Source organism: Drosophila obscura, unplaced genomic scaffold (genome assembly GCF_018151105.1).
Source record: "Drosophila obscura isolate BZ-5 IFL unplaced genomic scaffold, ASM1815110v1 contig_4, whole genome shotgun sequence".
NCBI classification, from domain to species: Eukaryota; Metazoa; Arthropoda; class Insecta; order Diptera; family Drosophilidae; genus Drosophila; species Drosophila obscura.
Genome location: NW_024542828.1, coordinates 4,257,563 through 4,283,553, shown reverse-complemented (window position 1 = coordinate 4,283,553; position 25,991 = coordinate 4,257,563). Strand labels below are relative to the sequence as shown.

At 43.6% G+C, this 25,991-nt stretch overlaps 8 protein-coding genes across 12 annotated transcripts; 4 read left to right on the top strand and 4 right to left on the bottom strand.

The window, feature by feature from the left end:
- The first annotated feature begins 2,300 nt into the window (after window positions 1-2,300).
- Window positions 2,301-4,924, top strand: LOC111073837 (terminal uridylyltransferase Tailor). The gene is made up of 9 exons (XM_022366369.2): window positions 2,301-2,511; window positions 2,796-2,876; window positions 2,956-3,394; window positions 3,455-3,679; window positions 3,747-3,853; window positions 3,916-4,051; window positions 4,130-4,297; window positions 4,363-4,564; window positions 4,624-4,924. The coding sequence occupies exons 1-9, from the start codon at window positions 2,413-2,415 to the stop codon at window positions 4,820-4,822; spliced, it is 1,656 nt and encodes a 551-aa protein (XP_022222061.1). The 5' UTR covers window positions 2,301-2,412; the 3' UTR covers window positions 4,823-4,924.
- Window positions 4,925-4,992: 68 nt separating this feature from the next.
- On the bottom strand, window positions 4,993-6,150 carry LOC111073844 (dephospho-CoA kinase). The gene is made up of 3 exons (XM_022366383.2): window positions 5,905-6,150; window positions 5,522-5,813; window positions 4,993-5,459 (listed from the first exon to the last, which is right to left on the bottom strand). The coding sequence occupies exons 1-3, from the start codon at window positions 6,014-6,016 to the stop codon at window positions 5,159-5,161; spliced, it is 705 nt and encodes a 234-aa protein (XP_022222075.1). The 5' UTR covers window positions 6,017-6,150; the 3' UTR covers window positions 4,993-5,158.
- A 2,495-nt stretch (window positions 6,151-8,645) lies between these two features.
- LOC111072796 (THO complex subunit 4) lies at window positions 8,646-10,819 on the top strand. Its single transcript, XM_022364861.2, has 4 exons — window positions 8,646-9,078; window positions 9,675-9,876; window positions 9,947-10,150; window positions 10,215-10,819. The coding sequence occupies exons 1-4, from the start codon at window positions 8,797-8,799 to the stop codon at window positions 10,385-10,387; spliced, it is 861 nt and encodes a 286-aa protein (XP_022220553.1). The 5' UTR covers window positions 8,646-8,796; the 3' UTR covers window positions 10,388-10,819.
- LOC111072805 lies at window positions 10,813-13,797 on the bottom strand. 3 transcript variants are annotated; one of them, XM_022364873.2, is made up of 2 exons: window positions 13,692-13,797; window positions 10,813-11,732 (listed from the first exon to the last, which is right to left on the bottom strand). In XM_022364873.2, exon 2 carries the CDS (start codon window positions 11,709-11,711, stop codon window positions 11,355-11,357), a length of 357 nt encoding a protein of 118 aa, XP_022220565.1. In that variant the 5' UTR covers window positions 11,712-11,732; window positions 13,692-13,797; the 3' UTR covers window positions 10,813-11,354. The 3 variants fall into 3 exon arrangements, with proteins under 3 accessions (XP_022220565.1, XP_022220582.1, XP_022220576.1); XM_022364890.2 differs by having other exon boundaries at window positions 10,813-11,729; window positions 13,692-13,759; XM_022364884.2 differs by lacking the exon at window positions 13,692-13,797 and adding an exon at window positions 11,805-11,900.
- Window positions 13,798-14,154: 357 nt separating this feature from the next.
- On the top strand, window positions 14,155-17,039 carry LOC111072760 (E3 UFM1-protein ligase 1 homolog). Its single transcript, XM_022364818.2, has 5 exons — window positions 14,155-14,319; window positions 14,374-15,374; window positions 15,437-15,908; window positions 15,970-16,628; window positions 16,708-17,039. Exons 1-5 carry the CDS (start codon window positions 14,243-14,245, stop codon window positions 16,845-16,847), a joined length of 2,349 nt encoding a protein of 782 aa, XP_022220510.2. The 5' UTR covers window positions 14,155-14,242; the 3' UTR covers window positions 16,848-17,039.
- On the bottom strand, window positions 16,939-23,561 carry LOC111072744 (PAX3- and PAX7-binding protein 1). Of its 3 annotated transcripts, XM_022364787.2 has the most exons (10): window positions 21,878-23,561; window positions 20,636-21,062; window positions 20,292-20,572; window positions 19,707-19,947; window positions 19,459-19,641; window positions 18,672-19,328; window positions 18,063-18,611; window positions 17,806-17,998; window positions 17,427-17,750; window positions 16,939-17,364 (listed from the first exon to the last, which is right to left on the bottom strand). In XM_022364787.2, the coding sequence occupies exons 2-10, from the start codon at window positions 20,856-20,858 to the stop codon at window positions 17,313-17,315; spliced, it is 2,703 nt and encodes a 900-aa protein (XP_022220479.1). In that variant the 5' UTR covers window positions 20,859-21,062; window positions 21,878-23,561; the 3' UTR covers window positions 16,939-17,312. The 3 variants fall into 3 exon arrangements, with proteins under 3 accessions (XP_022220479.1, XP_022220488.1, XP_022220498.1); XM_022364796.2 differs by lacking the exons at window positions 20,636-21,062; window positions 21,878-23,561 and having other exon boundaries at window positions 20,287-20,376; XM_022364806.2 differs by lacking the exons at window positions 16,939-17,364; window positions 17,427-17,750; window positions 17,806-17,998; ... (1 more) ...; window positions 18,672-19,328; window positions 19,459-19,641 and having other exon boundaries at window positions 19,826-19,947; window positions 20,287-20,572.
- On the top strand, window positions 21,223-23,691 carry LOC111072779 (arrestin domain-containing protein 17). Its single transcript, XM_022364838.2, has 4 exons — window positions 21,223-21,439; window positions 22,109-22,264; window positions 22,329-23,174; window positions 23,230-23,691. The coding sequence occupies exons 1-4, from the start codon at window positions 21,325-21,327 to the stop codon at window positions 23,382-23,384; spliced, it is 1,272 nt and encodes a 423-aa protein (XP_022220530.1). The 5' UTR covers window positions 21,223-21,324; the 3' UTR covers window positions 23,385-23,691.
- On the bottom strand, window positions 23,651-25,767 carry LOC111072769 (axoneme-associated protein mst101(1)-like). The gene is made up of 2 exons (XM_022364826.2): window positions 25,383-25,767; window positions 23,651-25,311 (listed from the first exon to the last, which is right to left on the bottom strand). Exons 1-2 carry the CDS (start codon window positions 25,576-25,578, stop codon window positions 23,900-23,902), a joined length of 1,608 nt encoding a protein of 535 aa, XP_022220518.2. The 5' UTR covers window positions 25,579-25,767; the 3' UTR covers window positions 23,651-23,899.
- Between the last annotated feature and the right edge of the window lie 224 nt (window positions 25,768-25,991).

The following is a 25,991-nucleotide window of genomic DNA, read 5'->3' as shown; positions in this document are numbered from 1 at the left end:
TGATGTTAAATTTTGTTGTTCCAAGCTCCATTGAAACATTAATAATGATTTCATCCTAGATTGGGATGATTTCTACCTAGTAATGAATATTTTTTGTGTTTTATAATAACATTTATCACGGTTCTGATACCTATTATTGGAACCCGTGAGCTGCAAAACTTCTTTAATGTCTTTAAAACAGAGATTGAGTAGTAGCTTCATTAATTGGAGCTTGAAATTACAAACAATACCTCCATTCTATAATATCCATTTTCCCAAGGTATGCAGATTGTTGCTCATTCCTTGCCAAAGTTGCACAACAATGCTGCTACTTCATTTCCCCATGTTGCTGAAATTTTTCCCATACAAATCAAATGTATCATACGGGAACGCGTATGGAATGACGCAACAATGAATCTTTATTCCATACGCGTTCCCGTAAGATACATTTGATTTTGTATGGGAAAAATTTCAGCAACATGCTGCCACACCACGAAAATGAGGGGAAAGTCTCCATAAAAACACTCTTTTCTCCACTGAAAAGAGAGCACTCTCCACGAATTGAGAGCGAGTTTTGCAAACTCTCCACGAATTGAGAGCGAAAAACTTCAGTATTTTTGGTGCGCTAAATTGAGTTTGGCGGTCAATTTGAAATGTGTCTTAATATTTGGAAAAATAACTTGATTTGTTTTGTCGAGTGACCTCAGAAACCGAGAACCAGTAACCAGTAAATAACAAAAAAAAAAAAAATTAATAATTTTTTAGCCCGATACTGTCACGATAGTATCGATTGTTTTTTCAATACATTCGACGTTGATATTCCTTGATATTGATATTCTGTTTAATATTACCAGCTAGCTGACTCTCAGCCCTAAACAAACAATTTTATCCAATTCTTCAATAAATTTTGTAAAAGATTGGCTAGTTTTCATAACTCTTTTGCATTGGATTGTTTACATAATAAGGTTCAAACAAAAACGGCCAAAGCATAAAACGTAAGTGTTGACTAAATGTGACGTCAGTGTTGCTGGTCAACCAAGTTTCTTTTATGCGTATGTACTTTTGTATACCTTATTTCTTTTAATTGATGTTAAATGTTTTGTTCCAAGCTCCATTGAAACATTAATAATGATTTCATCCTAGATTGGGATGTTTTCTACCTAGTAATGAATATTTTTTGTGTTTTATAATAACATTTATCACGGTTCTGATACCTATTATTGGAACCCGTGAGCTGCAAAACTTCTTTAATGTCTTTAAAACAGAGACTGAGTAGTAGCTTCATTAATTGGAGCTTGAAATTACAAACAATACCTCCATTCTATAATATCCATTTTCCCAAGGTATGCAGATTATTGCTCATTTCGTGCAAAAGTTGCAGAAAAATGTTGCCTATTCATTTCCCCATGTTGCTACGGTTCCCGTAAGATACATGTGGCTCACACCACCAGCACGATTTGAGAGCGAAAAATGTCAGTCTTTTTTGTACGCTAAATGGAGTTTGGCGGTCATTTTGAAAAGTATATTATTGATTAAATAATATACCGTATAATATACTGACGGACACGACAAAATGCATTGATATTCCTCGATTTTGATATTCGGTGTAATTTTACTAGCAAGCTAAGACTCTCAGCGCTGAAAATATATTTTTCTACGATTCATTAATCAATTTCCTTAAAGATTTGCCAATCATAAGTCCTCATTTTCATTAGAATTATTCATAAATAAGGATTAAACAAAAATCAATCTGATGGAAACTAACTAAACGCTAACTACACATTTACTACAAATTAACTACATAATTATGTAAAATTCGACAGAGACCACTAGCGAGGAATGTGTACGTTTCAGAAAAAATTTAACCGATTCCAAGCGCCAAAGTAGAATGTTTGAAAATAGATACAAGGATAATACATATTATATGTGCAATCCAGTGTGAACACATTAAGGAAAGTTTTCGAGTGATGCAGAAAAGCACGATTTGAGAGATCGAAAATTTAAACCAATTCTGGTTGCAGAATTTACGTAATAAATTAATACCCTCCTTTATACAACCTGGCTTGTGGGAGCTCTGGCACTGCTTGAAGAGCACTAGCATTGAAGAGAAAGAGCATAACTATGACATAACATAACCATAATATAACCATAAAATAATTCGAAGTCGAAACGCGAACAGGCCAAAAAAAAACTCGTCAAACAGGAATAAGAAGAAAAACAACCCTACCTTAAAAAGTTATACCTTGCGAATGGTATGCCAACTTGTTTTGAATATGCTGTCAAAAGTGGGGCTCCACGCACACTACCGCCTACGCATTTAGTATGTGTTATGTGTGTGTAAATTTACGTGTCCGACGCCATTTAGATTTAGTGACAGCTAGAGTTTGTTTTTAAATTATTAGTTAGTAACTAATAAGTTATATTAGAGAGACAATGAGAATCGAAGCATCGGAATCGTTTTGGTTGAAAAAGACTGTTTGCAGCAATGCCGAGAGGTTATACTACGAGAGTCAAAGTCAGATAATAGAGCGGGTATGCAGCTTTCCCCATCACTATAAGCGACCATGGTGCCCTGCACTTGATTAAAATGCCTAAAACTTCATAATTACTCTCAAATTGATTTGCATGTGTTTGTGTATGTGTACGTACTGGTTTAATTTCACCTAGTTGGCAGCCCCTCACATATCAGCTGGTAGTTGGCAGTTTAAAAATTCTCGCACTCAAAATCAACAAGCCGGGCCAGTCGTAAACACGGCGGCAGAGAACGCACATAATTCTTTATAAAATTATCTTTTACTTTGACCCGTCCCGTACAGGTTCCCGCCGTCCGCACGAGAAAGAGCAAAAAGAAAATCAAGGCGATGGCGGCAAGACAGAATCCACCAAATCCACTATACGTGAGTGGGAGTGAGCTTTTACTTTGAACTCGAGTTATAATATAATATGCACTGGCATATCATATGCGTTGCGTTGCAGTTAAATCCCCTCACGCTGGAGGCCAACTTCTTCCTGGAGACCCTGGAGGAGGTGAGCCGCAACAACGAACTCGAATTGGATCAATATTTGGCCACGATTCTGGAGCGCGTTATGTTGGGCATCGAAAAGTATTTGGACCGAAAGCCCACTTTTATAATGCCCGCCAACGGAGCCGGTGAAGGTGTGGTCTTTGTGCCTCCGCAGGATTTGCAGAAAATCAAACGCACATTCAACTGCATAGCATGCGCCAATCAAATGGTTGGCACACACATTTCCAAGGTTGTAACGCATTTGTCCGAAAAGCACCAGCATCCGAATAATGCAGCGGTTGCAGCACAGCATCCGAATACTGAAGCGGCTGCAGCACAGCAGGCGAAGCAGGATAGGGTACCGACCAAGGTGGCACCACGCGGTCGTTTGATAGACATTCTGCCCAAGAGTAAGTAGCGAGCGTCTGTGTGTGCTTTGATCTGACCGTCTGTGCTCTTTTGTTTTACAGAAGCCAAAGCCTTGGTTACGTCCGATCTCACAAGAATCTTCAAGGATAGATATGGTGTGGCCGACAAGCTGAAAGTGATACCCGAATACGATGTCATCGAGGCGGATCTAATAAAGGTGCTGACGCCAGTGTTTCCCAATAGCCAGATGCGCATTTACAAGTTCGGTTCACGCATAACTGGCATTGGCACACGCTGTTCCGATCTGGATGTGTTTGTGGATATAGGTAAGTGCTTTCACTCACTTGATCCCGACTAATGATGATTGATGTGACGGTTGCATTGCATTGACAGGCAACACATTCGAAACATTTGAACATCGCGCCTCCAAGGACACGTTGGGCAAGCTGCGGGCCATGCGTCCCGTCTTTTGTTCCAGCAACAAGTGGCGCATCATCAATGTAACTTATTCCTTAGACATACGTCATTCCTTTTCATACTAAATTGTGGGTTTCTTGAGCAGGTTATCGAGCAGGCGCGCGTTCCCATCATCAAGGTCTCCCATCTGCTGACCGGCATAGAGTGTGATATATGCCTGAATAGCCTGGGCTTCTGCAACACGAACTTGTTAAAGTACATATTCGAGACACAGCCGCTGGGTAAGCGCACAAACAAACAGTCACAAAGTCACGTTCCATTCCTCTGATCAATGATTGTTCTTATCTTTTGCGGGGCAGCTCAATACATGTGCATCTATGCGAAAAACTGGCTGGAGCGCTGCAAGCTGACGGACATCTCCACTTACAGCATTACACTGATGGTGATATATTTCATGCAGCTGCACGGCTTTCTGCCCTCAATTTTTTCCTTGCAACATGAACAGCCTTACAATCAGTTCGTTGGACGTAAGTCGTCGGAGTTTCACGGCATACAGTGTAGCATGAATCTAATGGTGTTTGTTCGATTTCAGCTTGGATTGTCAACTTTGGACAGAAAACTCTGCAAGAGCTGCGCCTTCCGGAAGCCGATACCGATGTGCCGGCAGTTCGCAACCTTTTGAGGGCCTTCTTTACCTTCTACTCCACATTTGATTACGAGCGCTTACTGGTGTGCCCATACTTTGGTAGCCGCGATGTCCAAATTCAACATATTGAGAAGTTAATGCCAAATCGGTAAGAGATCTACAGCATTAACAGTATTCTGTGTGCTAATTATTCATTTTAAATTGTAGTTATAGCCAATACATTCGGGAGAATCCCGAAAGTACATTGCAATTGCGCAAGCCAATGGTTGTCCAGGATCCCATGCAGTTGAATCATAACGTAACGAAGGCGGTAACACGATATGCACTGCAGTCGTTTGTAGATTATTGCCAGCAGACGGCGTCTCTGATGGGTGAGCCATCGACCAACTGGCGACAGCGCACATAAACACAAACAGAACAGAATCCTCCCCCATTCTGATGCATGCTTTGAGGTTCGAATTGATGTTTATCAGAGTTTTCTTATTGTAAATAAATCGGATATTTGCAACGTTCGCTTGTCTGCAGCAGGAGACAATCCGAACGTTTGTGGCAACAAGAAAACAAAACAAATACAAATTTTGCCGACTTGTATATTTCACTAAAAGGCGATCAAATATCGCACTAATTGTATAATTTTGCTGCCCTTATGAAGCAAGATTTGGTTTCAATTGCACTAACACACTAAAAAGCATTGAATGGCACACGCTGGATGGAGGCCAGGAACGGAACACACTTACAATGGCTATATGTCGTCGGGTACGCGACTAAATATCTTCAACAACATATAGATGGTAAAGCCCACGATCATAACCAGACCCAGTAGGTAGACACGATTGCGCCAGTGCTGCTTGGACTCCTTCATCATGCTCACAATGCGTATGGCCGACTCTTCCGTTTCCTCAACGCTGCCGTTATTGTCAATAACAAAATGCGACTGTTCGCATTTCTTCTCCAGCGGCATTTGTGACTTGATCCGATGGCTCGCGTCTGCCTCGGATAGCTCATTGCGGGCAATCAGGCGTTGGAGTTGTTTGTCCGAATCACTGAAATAATCACATCTAGAGAATACGTTCAAATTGAATGATGGAATCGATAGATTGCTTACCAGGAAACACAAACAATTTTGTAGATAAAATCCATTAGAATGCCAGTTTCGAAGAGCAGCGGCAGGTCCAGGACAATCCACGAATGTCCTGTGACAAACAGTTTGAATGCCTGCCAGAAGATCTTACGGTGTATTTTAGGATGCGTAATCTGGTTCAGTTTTCCACGCAATTCCTTGTCCTCGAAAATCATGCGTGCAAGGACAGGACGGTTTATCTCCTTGCTGGGGAGCAGCACGTCCTCGCCAAAAGCAGCGCGTATCTGTTCCCAGCCAGCTTGACCTGGTTCCACGACTACGTAAATTAAATGCGATAATTAACGGAAATTGCTCTCAATTACAGCAGCTCAACAACAGATTCTATTCTTTAGATTTCGTCTACTCACTCTCCCTGGCGATTTTATCTGCATCTATGACGGGAATGCCGTGCCGTTCAAACACTTTGCTAACGGTACTCTTGCCCGTGGCAATGCCTCCAGTTACGGCCACAATAAACATAGTTCTGTAATACTTAAAACAAGTCTGGGAATGTTATTTTAAATTTTTAATAAAATACGGTACGAATGTGCGGAGAACGCGAAGCAGAGGCCAAAAATACTGTTTAATCGATTCCCAACACTAACATGCCCCAAATTTAGTATTTTCCGACATATAATGCATGCCTAGCTTTGCAGCATTTTCCAGTACTTTTTTTCATAAAACTAACTCGTATTTGTTTAAACCCTATGGATAAAACTATTTTTTTTAGGGCTGAGAGGGCTAACTAGCTAGTAATATTAATTATTATCCCATTGTCGACCAGTTATATTTCCACGAGATCTATGTAACTTTAACATATTTTACGCATTACAGGTGAACGATTTCGGTGGTCTTTTTCGTTTTTTAAGTAAAGAGGCGGATGGAGCTACAAGGAACCTTTACAAACAGTATTATTTTCTGCGGTTTAACACAGGGTGCTCAACTTTTTAAATAGATGGGTGTTAAGTGGGTTAAGTCGGACACTAGCATAAAATACTAAAACTAAAATACTAAAATTTTTATAAATACTAAAAAGAGAGAAAAAGAGAGGATTTTTTACTTTCTAATGTTGTTGGTAAAAAGCCTGCAAAAATGTACGAAAAAGAATCAAAGCAGAATAAGAAGAGAATAATTATTTCCTCAAATATTTTCTCTCTCAGTTTTCTCTCTCAGCTACAGCCGACTGTAGCAACATGGGGAAATGAATTAGCAGCATTGTTGTGCAACTTTGGCACGGAATGAGCAACAATCTGCATACCTTGGGAAAATGGATATTATGGACTTGAGATATTGTTTGTAATTTCAGGCACCAATTAATGCAGAAACTACATAGTCTCTGTTTAACGAAATTTGGCAGCTCACGGGTTCCAATAATAGGTATCAGAACCGGGATAAATGTATATATAAAACACAAACATATGCATTAAGAGGTAAGAAACATGTCAATCTAGTATAAAATCATAAATAATGTTTCAATGGAGCTTGGAACAACAAATGTAACATCAATTAAAGGAAATAGGGTATACAAAAGTACATACGCAAAGAATAAACTTGGTTGACCAGCAACACTGACGTCACATTTAGTCAACATTTACGTTTTATGCTTTGGCCGTTTTTGTTTGAACCCTATTACCTAAACAATCCGATTAAAAATAGTTCTGAAAACTAGCCAATCCTAAACAAAATTCATTAAGGAATTGGATAAAACAATTTTTTTTGGGCTGAGAGTCCCAGCTAGCTAGTAATATTAAACGGAATATCAAAATTGACGAATTTCATATTACAAAATATCGTGGTATGGCAGCCCGCAGCAACTACGAATTGCACGAGTCTGGCAACGCCACAAAACGACGTCACATTCGTTTTATGTTGTTTTTGTTTGAACCTTAATATGTAAATAATCCAATAAAAAGGACTTCTGAAAACTTGCCAATCTTGTAGAAAATTTATGTATCTATCGGATAAAATTATTTGTTTAGGGCTGAGATGGCCAACTACCTTGTAATATTAAACGGAATATTAAAATTGATGAATATGATTTTCCTCGGTATGTTTAAGGTATATAATGAAAATGACGTTTCTGAGGTTCCAGTCACACTCGAAAAAACAAATCAAGTGAAATATTTATTTTTCCAAATATTAAGACACATTTCAAATTGACCGCCAAACTCAATTTAGCGCACCAAAAATACTGACATTTTTCGCTCTCAATTCGTGGAGAGTTTTCAAAATTTTCTCTCTTTTTTGAGGTGAAGAGAGCGTTTTCGTGGTGAGTTTTCGTGGTGTGAGAAACATGTATCTTACGGGAACGCGTATGGAATGAAGATTCATTGTTGCGTCATTCCATACGCGTTCCCGTAAGATACATTTGATTTGTATGGGAAAAAATTCAGCAACATGTGGAAATGAATTAGCAGCATTGTTCTGCAACTTTGGCACGGAATGAGCAACAATCTGCATACCTTGGGAAAATGGATATTATGGACTTGAGATATTGTTTGTAATTTCAGGCTTCAGTGAATGCAGAAACTACTCAGTCTCTTATTAAAAGACATCAACGGAATTTTGTAGCTCATGGGTACCAATAATAGGTATCAGAACCGGGATAAATGTATATATAAAACACAAAACATATGCATAGATAGGTAAAAAATAACTCAATCTTACGAAAATGCAATATTAATGTTTCAAAGCAGCCTGAAACAACAAATTAAACATCAATTAAAGGAAATAAGGTATACAAAAGTACATACGCATATAAGAAACTTGGTTGACCAGCAACATTGACGTCACATTTTGTCAACATTTACGTTTTATACTTTGGCCTATTTTGTTTGAACCCTATTACCTAAACAATCCGATTAAAAATAGTTCTGAAAACTAGCCAATCCTAAACAAAATTCAATGAGGAATTGGATAAAATTATTTTTTTTGGGCTGAGAGGGCCAGCTAGATAGTAATATTAAACGGAATATTAAAATCGAGGAATATCAACGTTGAATGTTTTGAAAAAAACAATCGATACTATCATGATAGTCGCAAAACCGACGATAGCAGCAAAATATCGATACTATCGATAGTGCCCTGGTTTGACACCTCTATAAAATGGCGACTTTCTTCAATTTGTGAAAATTTGTGAAATTACACGCGCCTGTTATTTGTGAAAAAGCGAGTTTCAAGTTGAAATTAAGATTGCATTTCACGCGCAACAGTCAATATAAACTCAGAGATCTCTTTAGCACATTGATAACAAAGCAAAGATGGTGGACAAAATTGAAATGAGCCTGGACGATATCATCAAGTCGACCCGCACACAGAAAAAACCACAGGGTGCTCGCGGTGGCCCCGGCGGAGCACGTCGGCCGGCTGGACAACAGCGTTTCCCGGCTGGCGGTCCACGTCGCGGCGGTGGAGCCGGTTCATCGCCAAGGAAACCAGCGCCAGCAAGCGGTGCTGGCGGCGTGCTCAAGGGTCGCCGTAGTGGCGGTGCCGGTGGTAGTGGCGGCGGCGGCGGCGCCATACAGAAGTCGAAATTCGCACGGGTAATACATACGTTTTGTCTCATGTAGAGTCAAAGAAAAGCATCAGAGCAGCAAGAAAATATCCATGCATTCACAAGGACACTGCCATGTGTGGAGCCCGGAGCTCTGACAGCTGCATTCCAAACACTCACACAATTGCATGGATTCAAAATGGCCACCGTGCATAACAACTAACGGTGCCAGACCAGGCCAGGCCTTGTTTTTGACGTGCGAGGCGAGGGAAAAATGTAAATGTAGCTGTTCAAATGGACTCCACTCCTCCACACTCTACTCTACTACTCCTCGGATCGGCTGTTTTGAAGGGAATTCCTCGCCTGGTATCAATCACCTCGTCGAAATAAAGTTCCTTTTAATACAGTTTTTCCAGACAGAAGCAATGAACGATCAGCGTTTCGTATTGAGTTCTTTTTTTCCCCAGTTCCCAACGTTCAATATTTTTCATGCACATATTTTGTGTTTCTGCATTCGATGGCGCTGTCCTCATGAGGCTAGGATACCGACAACTGCTGCGACTGCTACGACTACTCCCACAATATTTGATACCCAACGCGCTCAAACCAACATACCCTTCTACCTAATACTACCCCCACCTTTAGGGCGATGTGAACAGCGCTTGGAAGCACGATATGTATGATGGACCCAAGCGCGGTGCTGCCAGCTCTGGATCTGGCCCAACCCTCCTGATTGTTAACAATCTGGATTACGGCGTTTCGAACACCGACATCAAGGAGCTATTTAATGAATTTGGACCGATAAAGAAGGCAGCTGTGCACTACGATCGTTCCGGTCGCTCTTTGGGTGCGTTTTGAAGACCGATCCCTTATCCAATCAACCCATCTAACGCTATTCTCGCTCATCCCGCACACAGGCACCGCAGATGTTATTTTCGAACGTCGCACCGACGCAATGAAGGCAATCAAACAGTACAACGGCGTGCCATTGGATGGACGTCCCATGACCATACAGCTTGCCGTTTCCGATGTCAATGCTTTGACCCGTCCAGTGGCCTCAGGGGATATCAAGCATCGCGTAGGCGGCGGTGCTGGTGCATCGGCTCCCTACAAACGTGGTGGTACGTACACATCTATCGATCACAAATCCCAGTCTTGGCACTTACATCTCGCTTCATTTTGTAGGTGGCCAGGCCGGTGGACCGCGTCGCGGTGGCTTGAGACGTCCGGCCCCGGGTGGTGGTGGCGGTGGTGCCCCCAAACCCGCAGGCGGACCACGCCGCGAGCGCAAAGCCCCACCAACTGCCGAGGAGCTGGACGCCGAACTGGACTCGTACATTAATGACATGAAGATCTAAATAGTTGATAGTCTGATATTTTAGTCTCTAACAAAGAAAAATGAACACCCCACTAGTCTTAAGGTCCTACCATAAGGACAGAATATCCTTATGGTAAAATAACATAATTCTGAACCAACAACGACGCCGCGCAAAGGAAAGAAACCGAAAAGGAGTTTGGAACGTGCACTCTTTTTTTTAATTTTAAATGCGAATGCTGTGTACGCATGTTTATATTGCAATGTGGCGAAAATAGTGGAAATACAATTGAGATGTATTTATTTAAAATAGAAATATGCTTTAACGAAGGAGAATCGACGAAGAAGATTTAATGGACCCTTTTTTAATTCTTAGGCTGATGTGTAAAATATAATAGAAATAATTTCGAGCCTGAAGAATTTCCGGCTCGGACCACGCATTCTCGATATAAAATAAAACAAACTCAATTTATAATTAAATGTTTTTTTCTTTTATTTTTGGAATATTACATCGATAGTTAGAAAAGGGTAAGGTTGATGTTTTTTTTGTTGGACAAACTATTAGAAGTTTCCTCTCTTTAAGTACAAAATGCAAAAAATCAAGCTTCGTTTTGGAAGTTGTTTTTGTTAGGTGGTACAGCTTTAGTCATGGTTCTTTATCTTTGTTATTTTTTGTTAGGGCGGAATCACGAGTCACTTAAATTTTCAACAAATGCGTTAGACGTTTTAGAATAATAATGAAATACATTTAAAGGCAACGAATTAGGGGATAGGGGGGATAGTTTTGGAGAGCTAAGTATTTCTGCGGCTTCCTTGTTCCAGCAGATTATTTTTTGAATATAATGCTTCTTTTAATATGTATGTATATGTAGTGTAGGTATGTATGTAGAGGTGTATACGTATGTTTATAAGCGATTTATATTTAGTTCATGATTGTATGTGTAGTATGTCTATGTGGGTGGTGGTTGAGGATGTATGAGTCATTAAATGCTTGTCTGGGGACTCCTCTTCTACCAGAAGCCGCCCGACGAGAATCCACCGGGTGGCACTCGTCCGCGCGCCTCGCCATTCGTGGCCGCCGGCTTGTTGCCCGAATCTTTTGGCTGACTGTTGGCAGTGGGCTTGGATTCCTCCTTCGGAGTGGTTACCTCGTCGCGCAATTTCTCCACCACCTTGTTGGGGTCAGTCGATCCCATGCAGGCATTCAGATTGGAAGAATTCTGCTGATTGTATTTTGGGCGTGGGGCGGGTACGGCAACGTCTGGCTCCGAGAAGATATTGGTGTGTCCGCCGCCTGGAGGCTTCAGTACACGGCTGGAGGGACGAGCGCTGCAGGTCATGCCAATTTTCAATTCGGTGGATGTCATGTTGTTGCTTTTGTTTTTCTGCTGCAATGAATAAGAAACAAAAGTGAAATGAATAAATGGCGGCCTGCAGCTCCTCACATTACAATGGCATACAATAAATTCTAGCCTATGGAAATACTACAGTCACGCCACTTGCGGATGTGGCCAGCAGAATAAAGCGAATGACGGTGACGACGCGCGCGCCTGTCGCCCTACTGAGGAAACTCTGGTATCGAACGGGAAGAGAAAATGAGAAGTTCACATGTACGAGAGTACGTGAATGTGTGTGGTGTATTCTCCACCGCCCCAACGCCACTTTGGTTGCCTGGCTATTGGCCCCTCTCTATACACATAAATTTATCATCTCTATCTATCTATTTTTGCTGGTTGCGTTCTCTTTACACTTTGCCGTTAACTGTAATTGCGCGCTTTGTTGCTGTCGCACTTTCTTTGTTGTTGCTTTTTTGGTTTTGGTGTCAAGCCTGCCGGCACAGTGGGCCAAAACTGCACAACTATTGCCAATAAATAGTAGATTTCCATGTGGTGGTGGTAGCTGCTGTTGCTCTTTTCCCCAGTATTTGTTCTGCATTGCTTTCATGCTTAAGCTGTGGAGCGGGGTAAAGAGGTCATAGTGGAGGCGATGACATCTGCCAGAAGCGCTGTAAAACATTTGTAATGATGCGTCATCATGCTTTGAGCAACGCAGGAGATGGGGATGGGATGGCGCAGGCCCGGTCCCAGTGGTGTAACGCAGTGGGGTGGCAACGTTCACCACAGAGACATACACAAGCGCAATTATGTTGGGGCATGGGGTATAAAACAAAGCAAAGTGAATGACCGCATAGAGTCAAAGATCTCCAGCAGCGCGGGTATTGTACTTCCCATAATAAAGCAAACGTTTCCCAGCTGAGCAAATAAAGTAGAGCAGCAGCAGCAGACAAAATCGAGGAGACTCTTGCCAGTGCAGCGATGTTTTAAGAAGGCCATAATAGTTTTTATCTAGATTTTGTGTTTCGGACGTTAATTTTGATGGTCAAAAAAGCAACAAAAACACTTGGGGAAAACAGTTGGCTTTTTTCAAGCCAGATATGTCGGGACGAAAACAGAATTGGCAACACTGTACCTGCCCTTAAGCGCGCGCTTACCGGCTCACTCATACAGCCATACATACATAACACAACACACATGCACATAAATAACATTAACGGTGACGGTGTGCTGGTATTTGTTGTAGAAATTATGAGTAATGAGCGCGATCTAGATATTGTCAGTATGTACTCTCTCTACTTCTCCTTCCTCTCTCTATCACCCTTCTCTGCTCTTTTTACCTATTGTATTTCGCTTTGAGCCAAAAAATACATATGTATATGGAAACAGCACATGAAGACAGTCGGAAATCAAGTCTAACCAGTGAATGGGGGAATGGGGCCTACTTAAACGTATTTTCGATTATAGCTAAAACCGCGATGCACACGAAACTGGCAGAGCAGGGGCAGAGGCAAGGCAGATTTGGTTTTGTGCTGTTGCTGTTGCCCGAGATGGCCGCGCGCTGTCAGCGTCAGCGTCACTTCCAAAGAGTATAATCGCGCGGCTGGCAAAAATTTCGGTTTAAACTGCCTCTAGCTAGTTTTTCAGGTGGCTGGGCCCCCAGTCAGCCGATGCATGCAATCGTTCCGACTAAACGAGCAACATGGCCGCTAAAAAAAGACAAAGGGGAACACAGAATGGAGCATAAAACAGGCAACCCAAGAGGATATGCGTTTATTTATATGCATATGGCAGCTGTGCTAAATAAAATTTTAAGGCAGCTGCAGCACACATAGACAGACACACGCACACGCACATAGCGCTTGCGCTTCCCAAGCCCCGCTATAGGGACAACCACAAAATTCCATGACATGACACGATGCTGCTGTGTGGAAAATATTGATTTATTTTTGGGCACATGGCAGTGCTGCTCAAACTGTTGATCTAACCCATTGACACAACCTGAATGCTTACCTTAGAATATACGTTCAACACTAATTAAATGGTTTACGAAAATTTCACACAAATTTTGCAGAAGACGACGCGCACTGGGTACCGTTTATTTTCAAATGATAACAGTGTGACCGCGGATCTATCGACAAAACATACCGTCTGACCCTTTGAAATATACCCAAAAACACCTTCTCTTTTTCATAATATACCGTAAACATACCGAGGAAAATCATATTCATCAATTTTAATATTCCGTTTAATATTACTAGCTAGCTAGGACATTCAACATTGAACACATAGTTTTATCCGATTGATGGATCATTTTTACACGAGATCGGTCATTTTGAAGGTTTCTTTTTTATTGGATTGCTTAAATAATAAGGTTCAAAGAGAAAAAGGAAAATCATAAAATATATACCGTGTGACCCTCAGAAATATACCCTATCATTTTCCTAATATACCAACAAAATATACCGTAAACCGTGACTGCGAAGACCCACTGCGTGCACTTTTGTTGACGTTTCAGGTTTTTTCACTTCAAATTTCCATATTTATTCAATTTAACAATTAAAATGGGTAGTGACTGGGATGAGATTAAGCGCCTGGCAGCGGACTTTCAAAAAGCCCAGCTTACCTCGACACTGCAGAAGTAAGTACGCGAATTACAAATTATTTCCGACCCTCCTACATTTTTCGTTTAAAGGCTTTCGGAACGCAATTGCGTGGAGATTGTGACGTTGCTGCTGGAGAAGCAGCTGCTCGAGGTGGTGTTCACCAACGATGGCAAGGAGTACATTACACCGGATCACTTGGAGCGCGAGATTCAGGACGAGCTGTATGCGAATGGAGGCCGGGCCAATCTGGTGGAGGTCAGCAGGACATTGAATGTGGATCTGTCCCGCATTGAGGCACTGGCTGAGCGCATTGCGGCAGAGAATCCCCTGGTGCATCTGGTGCTGGGACAGCTAATCGACGAGGACTACATCAGCCACATTGCCCAGGAGATCAATGAGAAGCTGGCGTTGCGTGGCGAAATATCCATTTCCGATTTGGCCTCTCAATTCGATCTGCCCTCGGAGTTTCTGCAGCAGGATGTGGTAGAGAAGCATCTGGGCAAGATCATCAAGGGCCGCCAAGACGCTACCAATCCGCGAGTCTTCTTCACCCAAGCCTACATCCAGCGATGCAAGGCGAAAATACGTGGTGCTCTGGCGGCCATCACTAGGCCCACAAATGTGGCTGTCATTCTGCAGCAGATCAATGTTCAGGAGAAGATCTTTCACTCACTGCTGGACGAGATATCGGCGGCCGGACAGGTGACCTCCAAACTGGCCAATGCCCAGTATGTGCCGCACATCTACGCTAAGACGCAGGCCGATTGGGTCAACTCCTTCTACAAGCAGAACAGCTTTCTGGAGTACGATGCCATCAACAAGCTTGGCATTTCCGATGCCAAGTCCTACATACGCAAACAATTTCCCAACGAGGAGTTCTTGTTCCTGAAGCGCGTGGCCCTCGGCGCTCGTCTTGTGGAGCTCACCGTCGTTACGGCCCTTAATGAATGCAGTGCCACCAAGCAATATTTGGACTTGACTACCATTCTGCCTTCCAATCTGTCGGAGGAGGACATCGAAGAAGTCTTCAGCGCCATTATGGCCCAGAAGCATAGCAATCCCAGCAATTTTGTGTACCTGGAGAGCATTGGTATGGATTCTACTTTAATAATTAAATCGATTTATGCTTCATTCTGTGTGTTCTGCTTTCAGTGTTCTCGCAGCCGTATCTCACGCAACTGGTGCAGCCAGCCCATGCTCTGGCCGAGACACAGGCCAAGGCAGCCATCGATACGGGCGTCTATCAGCAGTTTATTGTGGATAAGAGTCTGGCTCAAAAAGGTAACACTTCCTTCCAGGACCAGGATGATGATGGAAAGGTGGATAAGCGTGACGAGCGTAGGAAGAAGGCCTCCTCTGGCAAAGCAGGTGGCGGCGCCCAGGGACGTGAAACCAAAACAAAGTCAACGAAAAAGCATCAACGACGCAGTGCAGCAGCCCAGAACGATACCGATGACGAGGACGATGTGCAGCAGGGCGCCCGAGGAGCAGGCGGTGGCAATAAAAAGACTGTAAAGCCATTAGATTTAGTCAAAACTGCGGACATTGTTAAGCTCATCAACGCTAGTCTAGAGGAAGAGGGTTTGGAGCACTTGGCCCCATCGATTGCAGCTCTTTATCTAAAGTATGTGGAATGGGAGATTACACAGAACTTTTCTTTATATTTCTCTATCTATTTATGACAGTCAATTGAATCAGACGGCGTTGGCCAAAGCCCAGGAGTTGTATGAGGCCACACCGCAAACGAATCGTCGGCAGACTCATGCCGCCATCCAGGATCGCATCAATACGCTGCTGATAGACATACGGCTGTATGAGAAGGGTCTGAAGCTCTTTAGCCATGACACACAGACGCAGCTGGTGAAATATCTGCTCAAATCCCTTGGCAATGATATCTGCAATGAACTATCGCTGTATGTGGCCAGTGAATGCAATCTGACGGTGAAGAATACCAGCTTGAATGTGGATCAACGCATCAAACTGGCCCAAGAGTGTGACGCTCAGTATCGCAGTGCCCTGCTGGAACAAAACAAAGCCCTGAACAAATCCATAGATGATTTTGAGCTGGCCACCGAATCGGTGCTAAAGACCTGCAGTATGATTATCAAAAAGGTGGACAGGAAAAAAGATCGCCTGCTGATTGCGGATCACAAAAAGACGCTGCAGCAACAGCTGCTCGACTGCCGAGAGCCAGCACTGCTGCTGCATTTGGCTGCCCTGATACTGTTTACCACAATTAGCGGCTGCATTTTGCATGCCTCTGGTAAATTCGTCTCTGCCATATTGCAGCACATACGTGGCTCTCTAAGTGATCCACAGAATAACACGCTGCTGCGCTATCATGGTGTGTATTTAATCATCTTTGATAGATAATAGCCACATATATTTTTAAATTAATTTTTTACTCTATATTCTTGTTGTAGATTTGGTGTTGCAAGTGCTACAGGCAGCGCCAGAAAGTGACGATTCCAAAATTGCCCATGAACAATTGCAAATCATGCAAACGGAGGTGGTAGAACTGGCCCAGAACTTTACACGGGCCTCGGTTTCCAAGGCAGATTGAGATCTCTTCCTGCTTCATTCATAATATCGTAAATTTCAATTGGTTATGGTCTGTAATAGTGATTTTTTGTTAAAATTGCATAGTTTATAAATTGTTTTTTAAATATTTTATTATTGCTATGCACGAGAGTCGTCGAGTCGCCTTGAATACAATCAGTAAAATTACAAAAATGGTTTAAGAGCCTTAAACAGAGTTCCACAATTTATCACTTTGAATGTTTTATAGGAAAACGATTGGGGGAGGGGTTTGGGTTTTAGGAAAGCGTTTCATCTCATTAGAGTTGTTTTTCTAAGCTCAAGCTTCGAGCAAGCACTTTCTGTTATGGGGGTATATACAAATTGTTTAAAATTCTTATAAATTATAGAATTTTTAAGTGTTTTGTGCTTTGCATTGCCTTTCTATATAACGAGCGCATTTGATTGTTTTCGGTTTGGTGTTTTTGAAATGTGAGCGATGTTTTTTACTTTAATAACTATGTAGTCTTATTAGCATTTGCTTGGCCTTTTCGCAGGATTGCCTAAAGAAAGAATAGATAAAGTAAGGATCTGTTTGGATAAGGAAAGCTTTTTCTGTACTCACATAAAAACTGGATTGCTGGAATCGCAGCTGTCCAATGTTTGTTTTATATACATTATAAATAGTTCCAAATTTTTGAGAGTTTCGCTGTTGGGCAGCAGCCATACCGTGGGCAGGGTATTCACTATGATATAGGCCTTGTTGATGGCATCATTAGGCGAGCAGACGCGCAGGGCCAGCAGAAGGTAGCGATTTAGTAGCCCCCCAATGGCCAGCTCACGCAGTAGCTTGTCCCCCAGAATGCCCTGCCAGCTGAGAAAGTTGCGAAAGAGCTTCAATCCGCTGCAGAATTGGCGCTGAAAGAACGATGTCTTGGCTTCTTGGACTCTGTAAATATAAATAGTTAAGAGCCTTTATTTGTGGGTAAATTATCTCCACTTACTGCTTGGGAAATATGGGTATAAACACATCGTTTTCCAATGCCAAACGCATGCGTTCCATAATCGATTCAAAGAGTTTCTTTAGCTGCTTATTGGTGCCGGTGAGTGGAAAATCACGACCCAAGCGATTGATAAAGCCCACGAGTCGCAGTGTTTGTGTGGTAGACAAGGGATCCCAGCATTCCGTGACCAAAGCTAAAAGAAAATACAAAATGGTGTTACTTTCAGTGGCAAAGGCAACGTCTTTGGCTGTACTTACATGTCACCTTTGGCAGCACAATCTTATCAATGAGCGCAGGCACTAGATTCACATCTGGATCGTTTTTTAGCTGCTCCATTGTTTCATCTGCTTGGCAGGCATACAGCATGCAAGCCTGATACCAGCGCATTGTCTCTATGTCCGCATAGACTTCCAGCAGTGGCGACCACACCAGCAGTTCGTGGCGTACTAGTGGCGCCAATAGCTTGGGCAGACACAGGCTAACAAACGCATCCAGATACGAGGACATGTCCGTTTTCCGCCAGGCATAGAACTTCATGAGAATGAGCTCGATTTTACAGAATTCATCGGTGACATCTTCAAAGGCTTCCTCCGCTTCCTTTTGCGTTTGCGCGGTGGCAGCCAGACACTGTTCCTGCTGCTGGTCGGCAATTTCATCATCGCTGGACATGCCATCCAAATGGGAGGCCAAGAGATCGTTGCGTTCTCGCTCGCAGCGACGACGTGTCCTTCGTCCCTCCCGCTCGGCAGCGCGGCGCACTTGTTCTTCGTATTCGGGTGTGCGACGAGCGGCAGCGGCAATGGGTTCTATACAAATGAAAACAGAATGAAAACTAATACTAATTAAGTGAAACTAAATACTCTTACTTGATGCCTCGGCCATTTCCTTGGCCTGATCTCTGATGTCCTGTCGCCGGCGATTAACCAGATAGCGATTATTCTTTCCCGACTGCTGCAGGGCCCGCTTTTCCAGCTCATTGATCGCGGGGCTCTTCTCGGCCAGGCAATCCACCAGATCGTTCACATAGCACTTGACCTCCTGATAGAATTTGTACTTGGCTGCCGCCGTTGGGGCATTCTTCTGGCACTCTTGCTGCTGCAGCTTCAGTTCCTTCAGCTCCAAGCTGACTCTGGCCATGGTAGCCGAGTGATCTGCCGAGCGTTCCTTAATTTCGGCGAGACGTGTCTGAATGGCAGTGAATATCTCCTGGGGTGTGCGCAGTGCTGTGGCCTTGGGTTTGTCCTTTTTGGGCTTTGCCGCAGAGTTGCGCATGGCTGAGGCCAGATGGCTGCGATCGAGGGCATTCTTAGCATAGGCTTGCTCCAGCAATGTGGAGGTGGACTGTGGGGCCACTTGGTCGTCGTCTTCCAGGGCTAGAGCACCGCTGGGCGCCGCCGGTTTGATCATGAAGCGTGAGAGCACAGTTTCGTGCTGGGCATGGACTAGCTGGGCACCGGTGACGCCCTTGCGGATCTGCTGGTTCTCCCACTCGTTCATCTCGCGGTCAGAGTCTTCATCGGTCACTGAAGTAGAGTGAACAAAGATTAGATGATCGATTGGGCACAAACCATAGGTAGAAGGCATCTGAGTGACGAGCAGCTGCCGTCAGCTCTGGCCACATCCTTTGGGGGGGATGGCCCACACTCTACATACAATCATTCTCGACGGCATAGAACTGCTCGCGACGCTCTTCGCGCTCCTTGCGACCGGTTATGTCGCTCATATCCACACGCTCCTCATCGTCCGACTGATCGCCCTCGACATCCTCATTGGGCAGGCGGGTGCTCAATTTTGGCGGCTCTTTGTTCTCCTCAATGGGTATATAATCACCGGCACCTAAAGGAATTCCAAGATGGTTTTTAGGAAAGGTCATGGACAGCAAGTATCCCTCCCATTCATACCCTGCTCTCTCGCTCGCTGTCGTCGCTTGCGAGCGGCATGTATCATGGCCGCATCTGGTATGGAGCCACTCTCCAGCATTTGCTTTAATGCCTCCGGCTTGGAGAAGCGATGATGCTCCTTGCTGTGGCCCCCATCGTCCAATGGATCCCCACCATCGTCGCTCATATCATCACGACCGGCACAGAGGGCAGCGCGACCGTTCAGAACAGCCTCGGGCGTCTCTGATTTCTTAACCACGAGCTAGGGGAACAAAGACAGGTAGAAATATTAATGGATAGCTCCTGAAAAAGTGCATGATGGAGAAAGATGTAAGAGAATATTCATGCGGCATATTAAAGTGGTTGCATGCAATTATAGTGGTATAAGCTTAGAAATGGATCGACTACAACAGCAACTTATGGTTATATGTGGACTTCAAACTATAGCTTAAAACAACAACACAATCGCCTTCATCATTCAAGGTTTTCGTTTGAATAATTTCTCTTAATTATAAGAATTCTATTCAGTATCATATCATTTGTTGAGTTGTAATTTTTCAGTTTTTTTTTAATGGTGAGAGAAAAATTGAATAATAATAACCTTACCACAAAGTCGTCTGTGCGTATTTCGGTTTGGATCATATGATTATCACTTTTTTTACTTTTACTCTGATCGTTGCTCGCGTTTTTATATCTACTAGAATTTGTAGCACCCGAAGCACCCGTGGCACTGGACGACTCTAAATGCTGTGTACTACCATTTTCCGTGCTACCGTGCTCCGTTCGCTCCTCGCGCTTCTTCTTGCGCCGCTCCTTGTCCATTAAACGCATTATTTTCTTGCTATTCGACGATTTCCGCACTTGAAAAACCTCCTCCCCATCATCCTCTGCAAAATCAATTAATCATTATAATTGGAACGCTTTGGGATTTGATCAATTTTTGCACTCACCATCGTCGACAAAGCTAAGCAAAGCTTTTGGCTTGTTGTCATCATTTGTTTTGATGGTTTTCTTCACTTTTTCCTTGTCGCGTTTGCCGGATAATATCAGCGGCGGCGGCGGTGCCGACTCCCTCTCGGCGTCCATGTCCAACGTGGCCCCGTCATTGTCCTCGTCCACACTGCTGGAGAACACTCGTCGCTGTATTTTCTTCGGCTTGCGAAACAGCGACATTTAATGCGATGCTGCAGTTAACTTTAAATTGAATTTGTTTAAAAAAAGCAGAGAAAAAAGAGAATTTTCGCAAAAGTCCTTCTTCTTCGTATTGTCATGGAGATGGGCTGCAGTCGATAAGTATGTGAAATGTCACGGGTCACAGTGAAAATCAGACAAGACAAGATAGTCGCCCGTACTCCACTACACTCACCAGCTTCATGTCTAGAAGAGATAGCATGAGAAAAAATGAAATATTATTGGTTTTCCAGTGAGTCTATCGCTGTCTTTCATATTAAAGAGTGTAGTGGAAAATAGGTATATCCAGCTGGTCACAATAAAATAATCGAAATACTTTTATGATCTCCCATCGCTAGTTGTGTGCAAACTTTTCCCATCACTAGACACAGAATTGAGCGTACGGAATCCGTTTCAAAACAACTTTTTGTCGTTAATTTGCTGGTGCATTAAACATTGAATCTCCGACATGGGTCTGAAAGGTTGTGAAGTGGAATTGGACAATCCCTGGAACACGTACTATGCCGGACAGACTGTGAATGGCCAGGCTAAATTCACTTTCGATTCGCCCAAGAAAGTTCGAGGTGAGTGATGTCAAAATTGAAATATTTCGTTTGTGCGTTGTGGAGAGGGGAGTACGTACTAATTATTCACATCAGCTGAGAGGTTGCGGTTTATTACTCATCAGAGTGACGACAGCTTAGAATAAATAAATGTATAATATATGCAGGCCACTTTCTTTGTGCTGCTAACCATGGGGCAGGGCAGTCCTGGCACCTTAAAAGCCGGGTGTCGTCATGTAAACCACACCACACCACCCAACACCCTATTCCTTGGGTGGAGCAGTTGTGGCTCTGCTTTTGACAGTTGTTCGCGGTTGTTGAACCCATCGAAGAAATGCACTTTCTCACCCATTGTTTGCACTTCCAATTTGAGAGATAACAAAACTATTTATAGGCACAAGTGTGAATATAATAAATATGTATATGTAGGGGATGCGTTCCATTACAAAAGACCCAAACCTTTGATTGAGGCCAGCAAACGTATTGGAACGATGCTGATGGCTGGTGACTGGTGCTGCTGCTCTGCTGCCTAGCGATGATGTCATCTGTTGGGTATGCCAAGAGCGAGAGTCGTCAGCGAGAGCGTAGCAGAGACGCAGTAGCTTTTATATTATTTATAGCTAATTTTACAGAGGGTTGGGGTTGGACCGCAGTAAATTGTCATTCATAGCAAACACTTCTTCTTTGCAGGCATCATAATACGATTCTTGGGCGAGGCCAATACGGAGTGGAATGAGGAGCGTAATGTGACCACCAGCGAGGGCAAGACCGAGAATGAAATCACAACTCTGAAGGGGCATGAGGAGTACTTTAAGATCCAATACTACCTGCTGGGCGGCAAGAACAGTGAGTATTCCATGGACAAATCTAACCACAAGAATTTTCCCTCTCTAATGGCACACTCTTTCAGGCTCTGAGACGGAGCTGCCGCCGGGCACCCACACCTATCCCTTCACTTGCGCCTTGCCCCCCACTTTGCCGTCGTCGTTTGAGGGCGAATTCGGACATGTGCGCTATACCATCAAGGTGACATTGGATCGGCCCTGGAAATTCGATCAGGATATGAAAATGGCCTTTACGGTCATTGCACCGGTCGACTTGAATCTTAATCCACGTGTCAAGGATCCCTTTAAGCTGGAACTGGAGAAGTCATTCTGCTGCTTCTGCTGTGCGTCGGGTCCATTGTCCGTGATCACGAGCCTTCCGCAAACTGGTTATGTCTCGGGTCAGATTCTGCCCATTACATGCGAGGTGGACAACGCCAGCAATGTGAATCTCAGTGCCGTGAAGTTTGAGCTTCGCAAGCTGGTCACCTTCCATACCAGCCAGCCGCGCAGCGAGAAACGCGAATCGAAGGTGATCATTTCCAATCTCAGCATTGGCCCAGTGAATGGCGGCGACTCGCACACGTTTACGCAGCAGCTGGAGATACCCGCACTGCCGCCAACCAATCTATCCAACTGTGGCATCATTGCATTGGACTATGACCTGCATGTGACATGTGATGTCAGCGGTGCGCATAGAAATCTAACGGGCAAAATACCCATCACTTTGGGGACCATTCCGCTGGCCGGCATGAGGCCACCCGTTCAATACACAGATGCTCCGGCTATCCAATCGGAGGATCCCTCACTGGCGCCCACACAGCCGGTGAGTCCAGCCAGTCCACCCGCTTCGGGCGTTGCTATGGGTGGGGCTCAGGGCTGGAGTGTGGCCGATAGCACTGGCGGCGGTGGCAATCTTTATCCCAATATACGTGAGTACTGAGATTTTCTGCACGAAAAGTTGATTTAAACTCTATTTTGTTGCAGCGCCACCGCAGTTTGTGGAGACTCAGTATCGGGCGCCTACCATTGCCGGACGCGATGACTCGGAGCACACGCAGATGAGCGGCGAGGGGGGCTTTGCTCCACGCTATCCAACGTTTCAGTTCAACAATGCCACAGCGCCGCCAGTGAATCACTAAAAACAAATCTCGTACTCTGACCCCAGTAATGATATTCAAGTGTGCTCTCGACTAATTTTCGTCGTTTCTTCTTTTTGTTTGTTCGGCTTTGCATTTATTTGATAATAGCTTTCCGTCCAAAGCGAAAGCAGCCAATCTCCCATATATTGTACACGTTATAAAAGCGCACAAAACTCTGTCAATTTCGCTGCTCAAACAAAATTCAGTTCTATTCGCAGCAAATAGTGCCTGGAAAACTTTAAGCTAAAGTAAAACTCATACGGCGATTCTCGTAATAAAACGCATATGTTATTATTTTAAAATCTAACGAGGAACGTTCCATATTTTGCTCTCTTTTTTTTCACTCAGAGAATCAGGTAGAATTAGCGTTCAACGACATTGGTAATGAAATCTATGGAACATTCTTCACATGTCGAATTTCTGGCTCCGGCATCCTTCAGTTTTTGCCTCTTTTTACTTTTGGGTCACTCGCTCTTGTTGACTTTTGTTTGCCTGTTTTTGGTGGACTTGGCATTCTACTTGGAGGGAGCAGACTTTGCGCACTGATTCTTCTCCTCTTCGGGCTTCTGGCATGTCCCCAGTTGCGCTTGTTCCTTGGCTTTATTCGGTTCGTCCAGCGCGCTCCATTTATTCGCATTGGCCACTATTGCGCATTGCTTCTTTAGTTCAGCTGCTCTCTTCTCCAAGTTGTACTGTTCCCGGATTTTCCTGCATCTGCTCTGTTCGGCCAATCTTGCGCATTGCCTTCGTAGATATCGTTCGGCTTCGAGTTTTTTCTTGTAGTCGGGATTGTCGCCGCATTTTACTTGCTTCTTTGTTTCGCAGGAATCGCCTCCTGCCTTGCTTTCAGCCTTCTGCTTCTTTTCTTTGGCCAGTCGATCATTTTCGACCAGCGCCTTGCAGGCTTCTATCAGCTCCTTTCTCTTGGCCTCCTTGGCGCATTTGATCTTGTCGGCTAATTCCTGGCAAGCCTTCTGGAGCTCTCTCAATTTAGCCGCTTGACACTTGAGCTTTTGATCCTTGCACTTTGCTTGTTCTGCCTGCTTCTGGGGGTTTTCCTTTGAGTCACCTTTGTTGCATTTCGCTGATTCGGCCATTTTCGTGCACTTTAAATCTTCCACCATTTTCTTGCACTTCTTTCGCAGTTCCTTCTTTACATCCTTAGCATCCTTGCCCTTGCACTTTAAATCTTGCACCTGTTTCTTGCATTTCTTTCGAAGTGCTTTCTTCACATCCCCTTTACCCTGTCGTGTACACTGTTGCTTCTCGGCCCGCGCCTTACACATTCTCAGGAACATTTCGGCCCGGATTTTCTTCTCCGCTTTCGAGCACTCTTCTCTAAGCTTACAGATTTGGTCCATTGATTTCTCCTTTATCTTTTTGTTATCCGTTTCCTTGCATTCCTTGCCACTTTTTTTCTCTTCTTTCTTGTCGTCCTTGCCACATTTTGACATGGTTTCTTGTTGGCGTCTGAATTGTGGATTCATCCATATTTGATCGATGTCCTTCTTATTATCGGGCACTTTCTCGATTGTTTTGTCATCTTTCTGGATCTTGTTGGCCTTCTGCAGGTTCAGATAGTACGAGAAATCCTTGTCAAGAGCTGGGGAACTATAGTTCTTAAGGGGTTTTACCTCCCTGATCACTTTGAGCGAACTATCCTTCTTCTTCTTGGGGATAATGGTCTTTAATGGATTTGCACGAATCGTCAAGTCTAATGTCTTCGATGTTAGGGTATGAATATTTCTAGCGGTGACTCGAAAAGGCAAGGGCAAATTGCAGTTGTTGATCCGGAAATCCTTGACAAACTGCACCTCCTGGGCGCCCTTACAAGCGGCCACATATGAGCTGACCAAATAATGCTGAAGAAATAAGTTGTCGGCCGAACAGTCACACAAGCCTGTGTCATCTATGTCCAGTGTAAGATCTATGCACGTGTATCATTGGGAGAGGTTTTATCTGATCTGTACTCTATCCTTATCCTTATCCTGTACTCACCTGTCTGCCAACTCTTGCATAACGTTTGCAGTTTACGCTTATCCAACGGCTCCAGTTTCGTCTTGTATTGCTCGTTGACAGTGTTGTTGAGACTGCAGCTGCTAAAGATGGTGATTGGCTGCTGCATCGTGCCTTTGCATGCAGCTAAGCATTTCTTAACACTCCTGCCCAAAGCCAATGCCGTTCTTTTCAGCATCTCGAATACGTGAAATTTATTTGAATTTTACAACGAATTTTTAATGATCAAAAAGTACGCGCAATTAAGTGATTAGGAATGCAGAGTTTTCATTTGGGACTGCAAGTCCTAAGACAATGCTAAAAAAAATTTAAAAAAACAAAAACCGAAACATTTAGAAACGAGCCTATCGAGCATTCGATGTTAACTGACTGCTTTTGGGCAGTAACTGATGGAAGTTAAAAAGGAAAAAGGATAGCCCACTATTTTTCGAAAACTTTTCAAAAACATTTTTTTAGTAAAGATATAAAAAAATCCATAAAACTCCCAATGCGCGCCGCTTCCACGGTAATAAGCTTCTCATGTAATAAGCTGTGTGTGCATGTAATAATCTGTTTGTATGTAATACGCTGATATTGTGTATTGGCACTAAA

Excerpts from the sequence above, each read along its gene's own strand:
- LOC111073837 (XM_022366369.2), top strand. The coding sequence starts at position 2,413 with ATGAGAATCGAAGCATCGGAATCGTTTTGGTTGAAAAAGACTGTTTGC. Across the intron at positions 4,052-4,129 it reads ATTCGAGACACAGCCGCTGG|CTCAATACATGTGCATCTAT; the intron begins GTAAGCGCACAA and ends TTTGCGGGGCAG. Across the intron at positions 4,565-4,623 it reads GAGAAGTTAATGCCAAATCG|TTATAGCCAATACATTCGGG; the intron begins GTAAGAGATCTA and ends TTTAAATTGTAG.
- LOC111073844 (XM_022366383.2), bottom strand. The coding sequence starts at position 6,016 with ATGTTTATTGTGGCCGTAACTGGAGGCATTGCCACGGGCAAGAGTACC. Across the intron at positions 5,814-5,904 it reads AGATAAAATCGCCAGGGAGA|TCGTGGAACCAGGTCAAGCT; the intron begins GTGAGTAGACGA and ends TAATTTACGTAG. Across the intron at positions 5,460-5,521 it reads AAAATTGTTTGTGTTTCCTG|TGATTCGGACAAACAACTCC; the intron begins GTAAGCAATCTA and ends TGATTATTTCAG.
- LOC111072796 (XM_022364861.2), top strand. The coding sequence starts at position 8,797 with ATGGTGGACAAAATTGAAATGAGCCTGGACGATATCATCAAGTCGACC. Across the intron at positions 9,877-9,946 it reads TCGTTCCGGTCGCTCTTTGG|GCACCGCAGATGTTATTTTC; the intron begins GTGCGTTTTGAA and ends TCCCGCACACAG. Across the intron at positions 10,151-10,214 it reads GGCTCCCTACAAACGTGGTG|GTGGCCAGGCCGGTGGACCG; the intron begins GTACGTACACAT and ends TTCATTTTGTAG.
- LOC111072805 (XM_022364873.2), bottom strand. The coding sequence starts at position 11,711 with ATGACATCCACCGAATTGAAAATTGGCATGACCTGCAGCGCTCGTCCC.
- LOC111072760 (XM_022364818.2), top strand. The coding sequence starts at position 14,243 with ATGGGTAGTGACTGGGATGAGATTAAGCGCCTGGCAGCGGACTTTCAA. Across the intron at positions 14,320-14,373 it reads CTTACCTCGACACTGCAGAA|GCTTTCGGAACGCAATTGCG; the intron begins GTAAGTACGCGA and ends TTTCGTTTAAAG. Across the intron at positions 15,909-15,969 it reads ATTGCAGCTCTTTATCTAAA|TCAATTGAATCAGACGGCGT; the intron begins GTATGTGGAATG and ends TATTTATGACAG.
- LOC111072744 (XM_022364787.2), bottom strand. The coding sequence starts at position 20,858 with ATGTCGCTGTTTCGCAAGCCGAAGAAAATACAGCGACGAGTGTTCTCC. Across the intron at positions 20,573-20,635 it reads GCTTAGCTTTGTCGACGATG|AGGATGATGGGGAGGAGGTT; the intron begins GTGAGTGCAAAA and ends TTGATTTTGCAG. Across the intron at positions 18,612-18,671 it reads GGAAATGGCCGAGGCATCAA|AACCCATTGCCGCTGCCGCT; the intron begins GTAAGAGTATTT and ends TCATTTGTATAG.
- LOC111072779 (XM_022364838.2), top strand. The coding sequence starts at position 21,325 with ATGGGTCTGAAAGGTTGTGAAGTGGAATTGGACAATCCCTGGAACACG. Across the intron at positions 22,265-22,328 it reads CCTGCTGGGCGGCAAGAACA|GCTCTGAGACGGAGCTGCCG; the intron begins GTGAGTATTCCA and ends ACACTCTTTCAG. Across the intron at positions 23,175-23,229 it reads CAATCTTTATCCCAATATAC|CGCCACCGCAGTTTGTGGAG; the intron begins GTGAGTACTGAG and ends ATTTTGTTGCAG.
- LOC111072769 (XM_022364826.2), bottom strand. The coding sequence starts at position 25,578 with ATGCTGAAAAGAACGGCATTGGCTTTGGGCAGGAGTGTTAAGAAATGC. Across the intron at positions 25,312-25,382 it reads ATGCAAGAGTTGGCAGACAG|ATCTTACACTGGACATAGAT; the intron begins GTGAGTACAGGA and ends ACACGTGCATAG.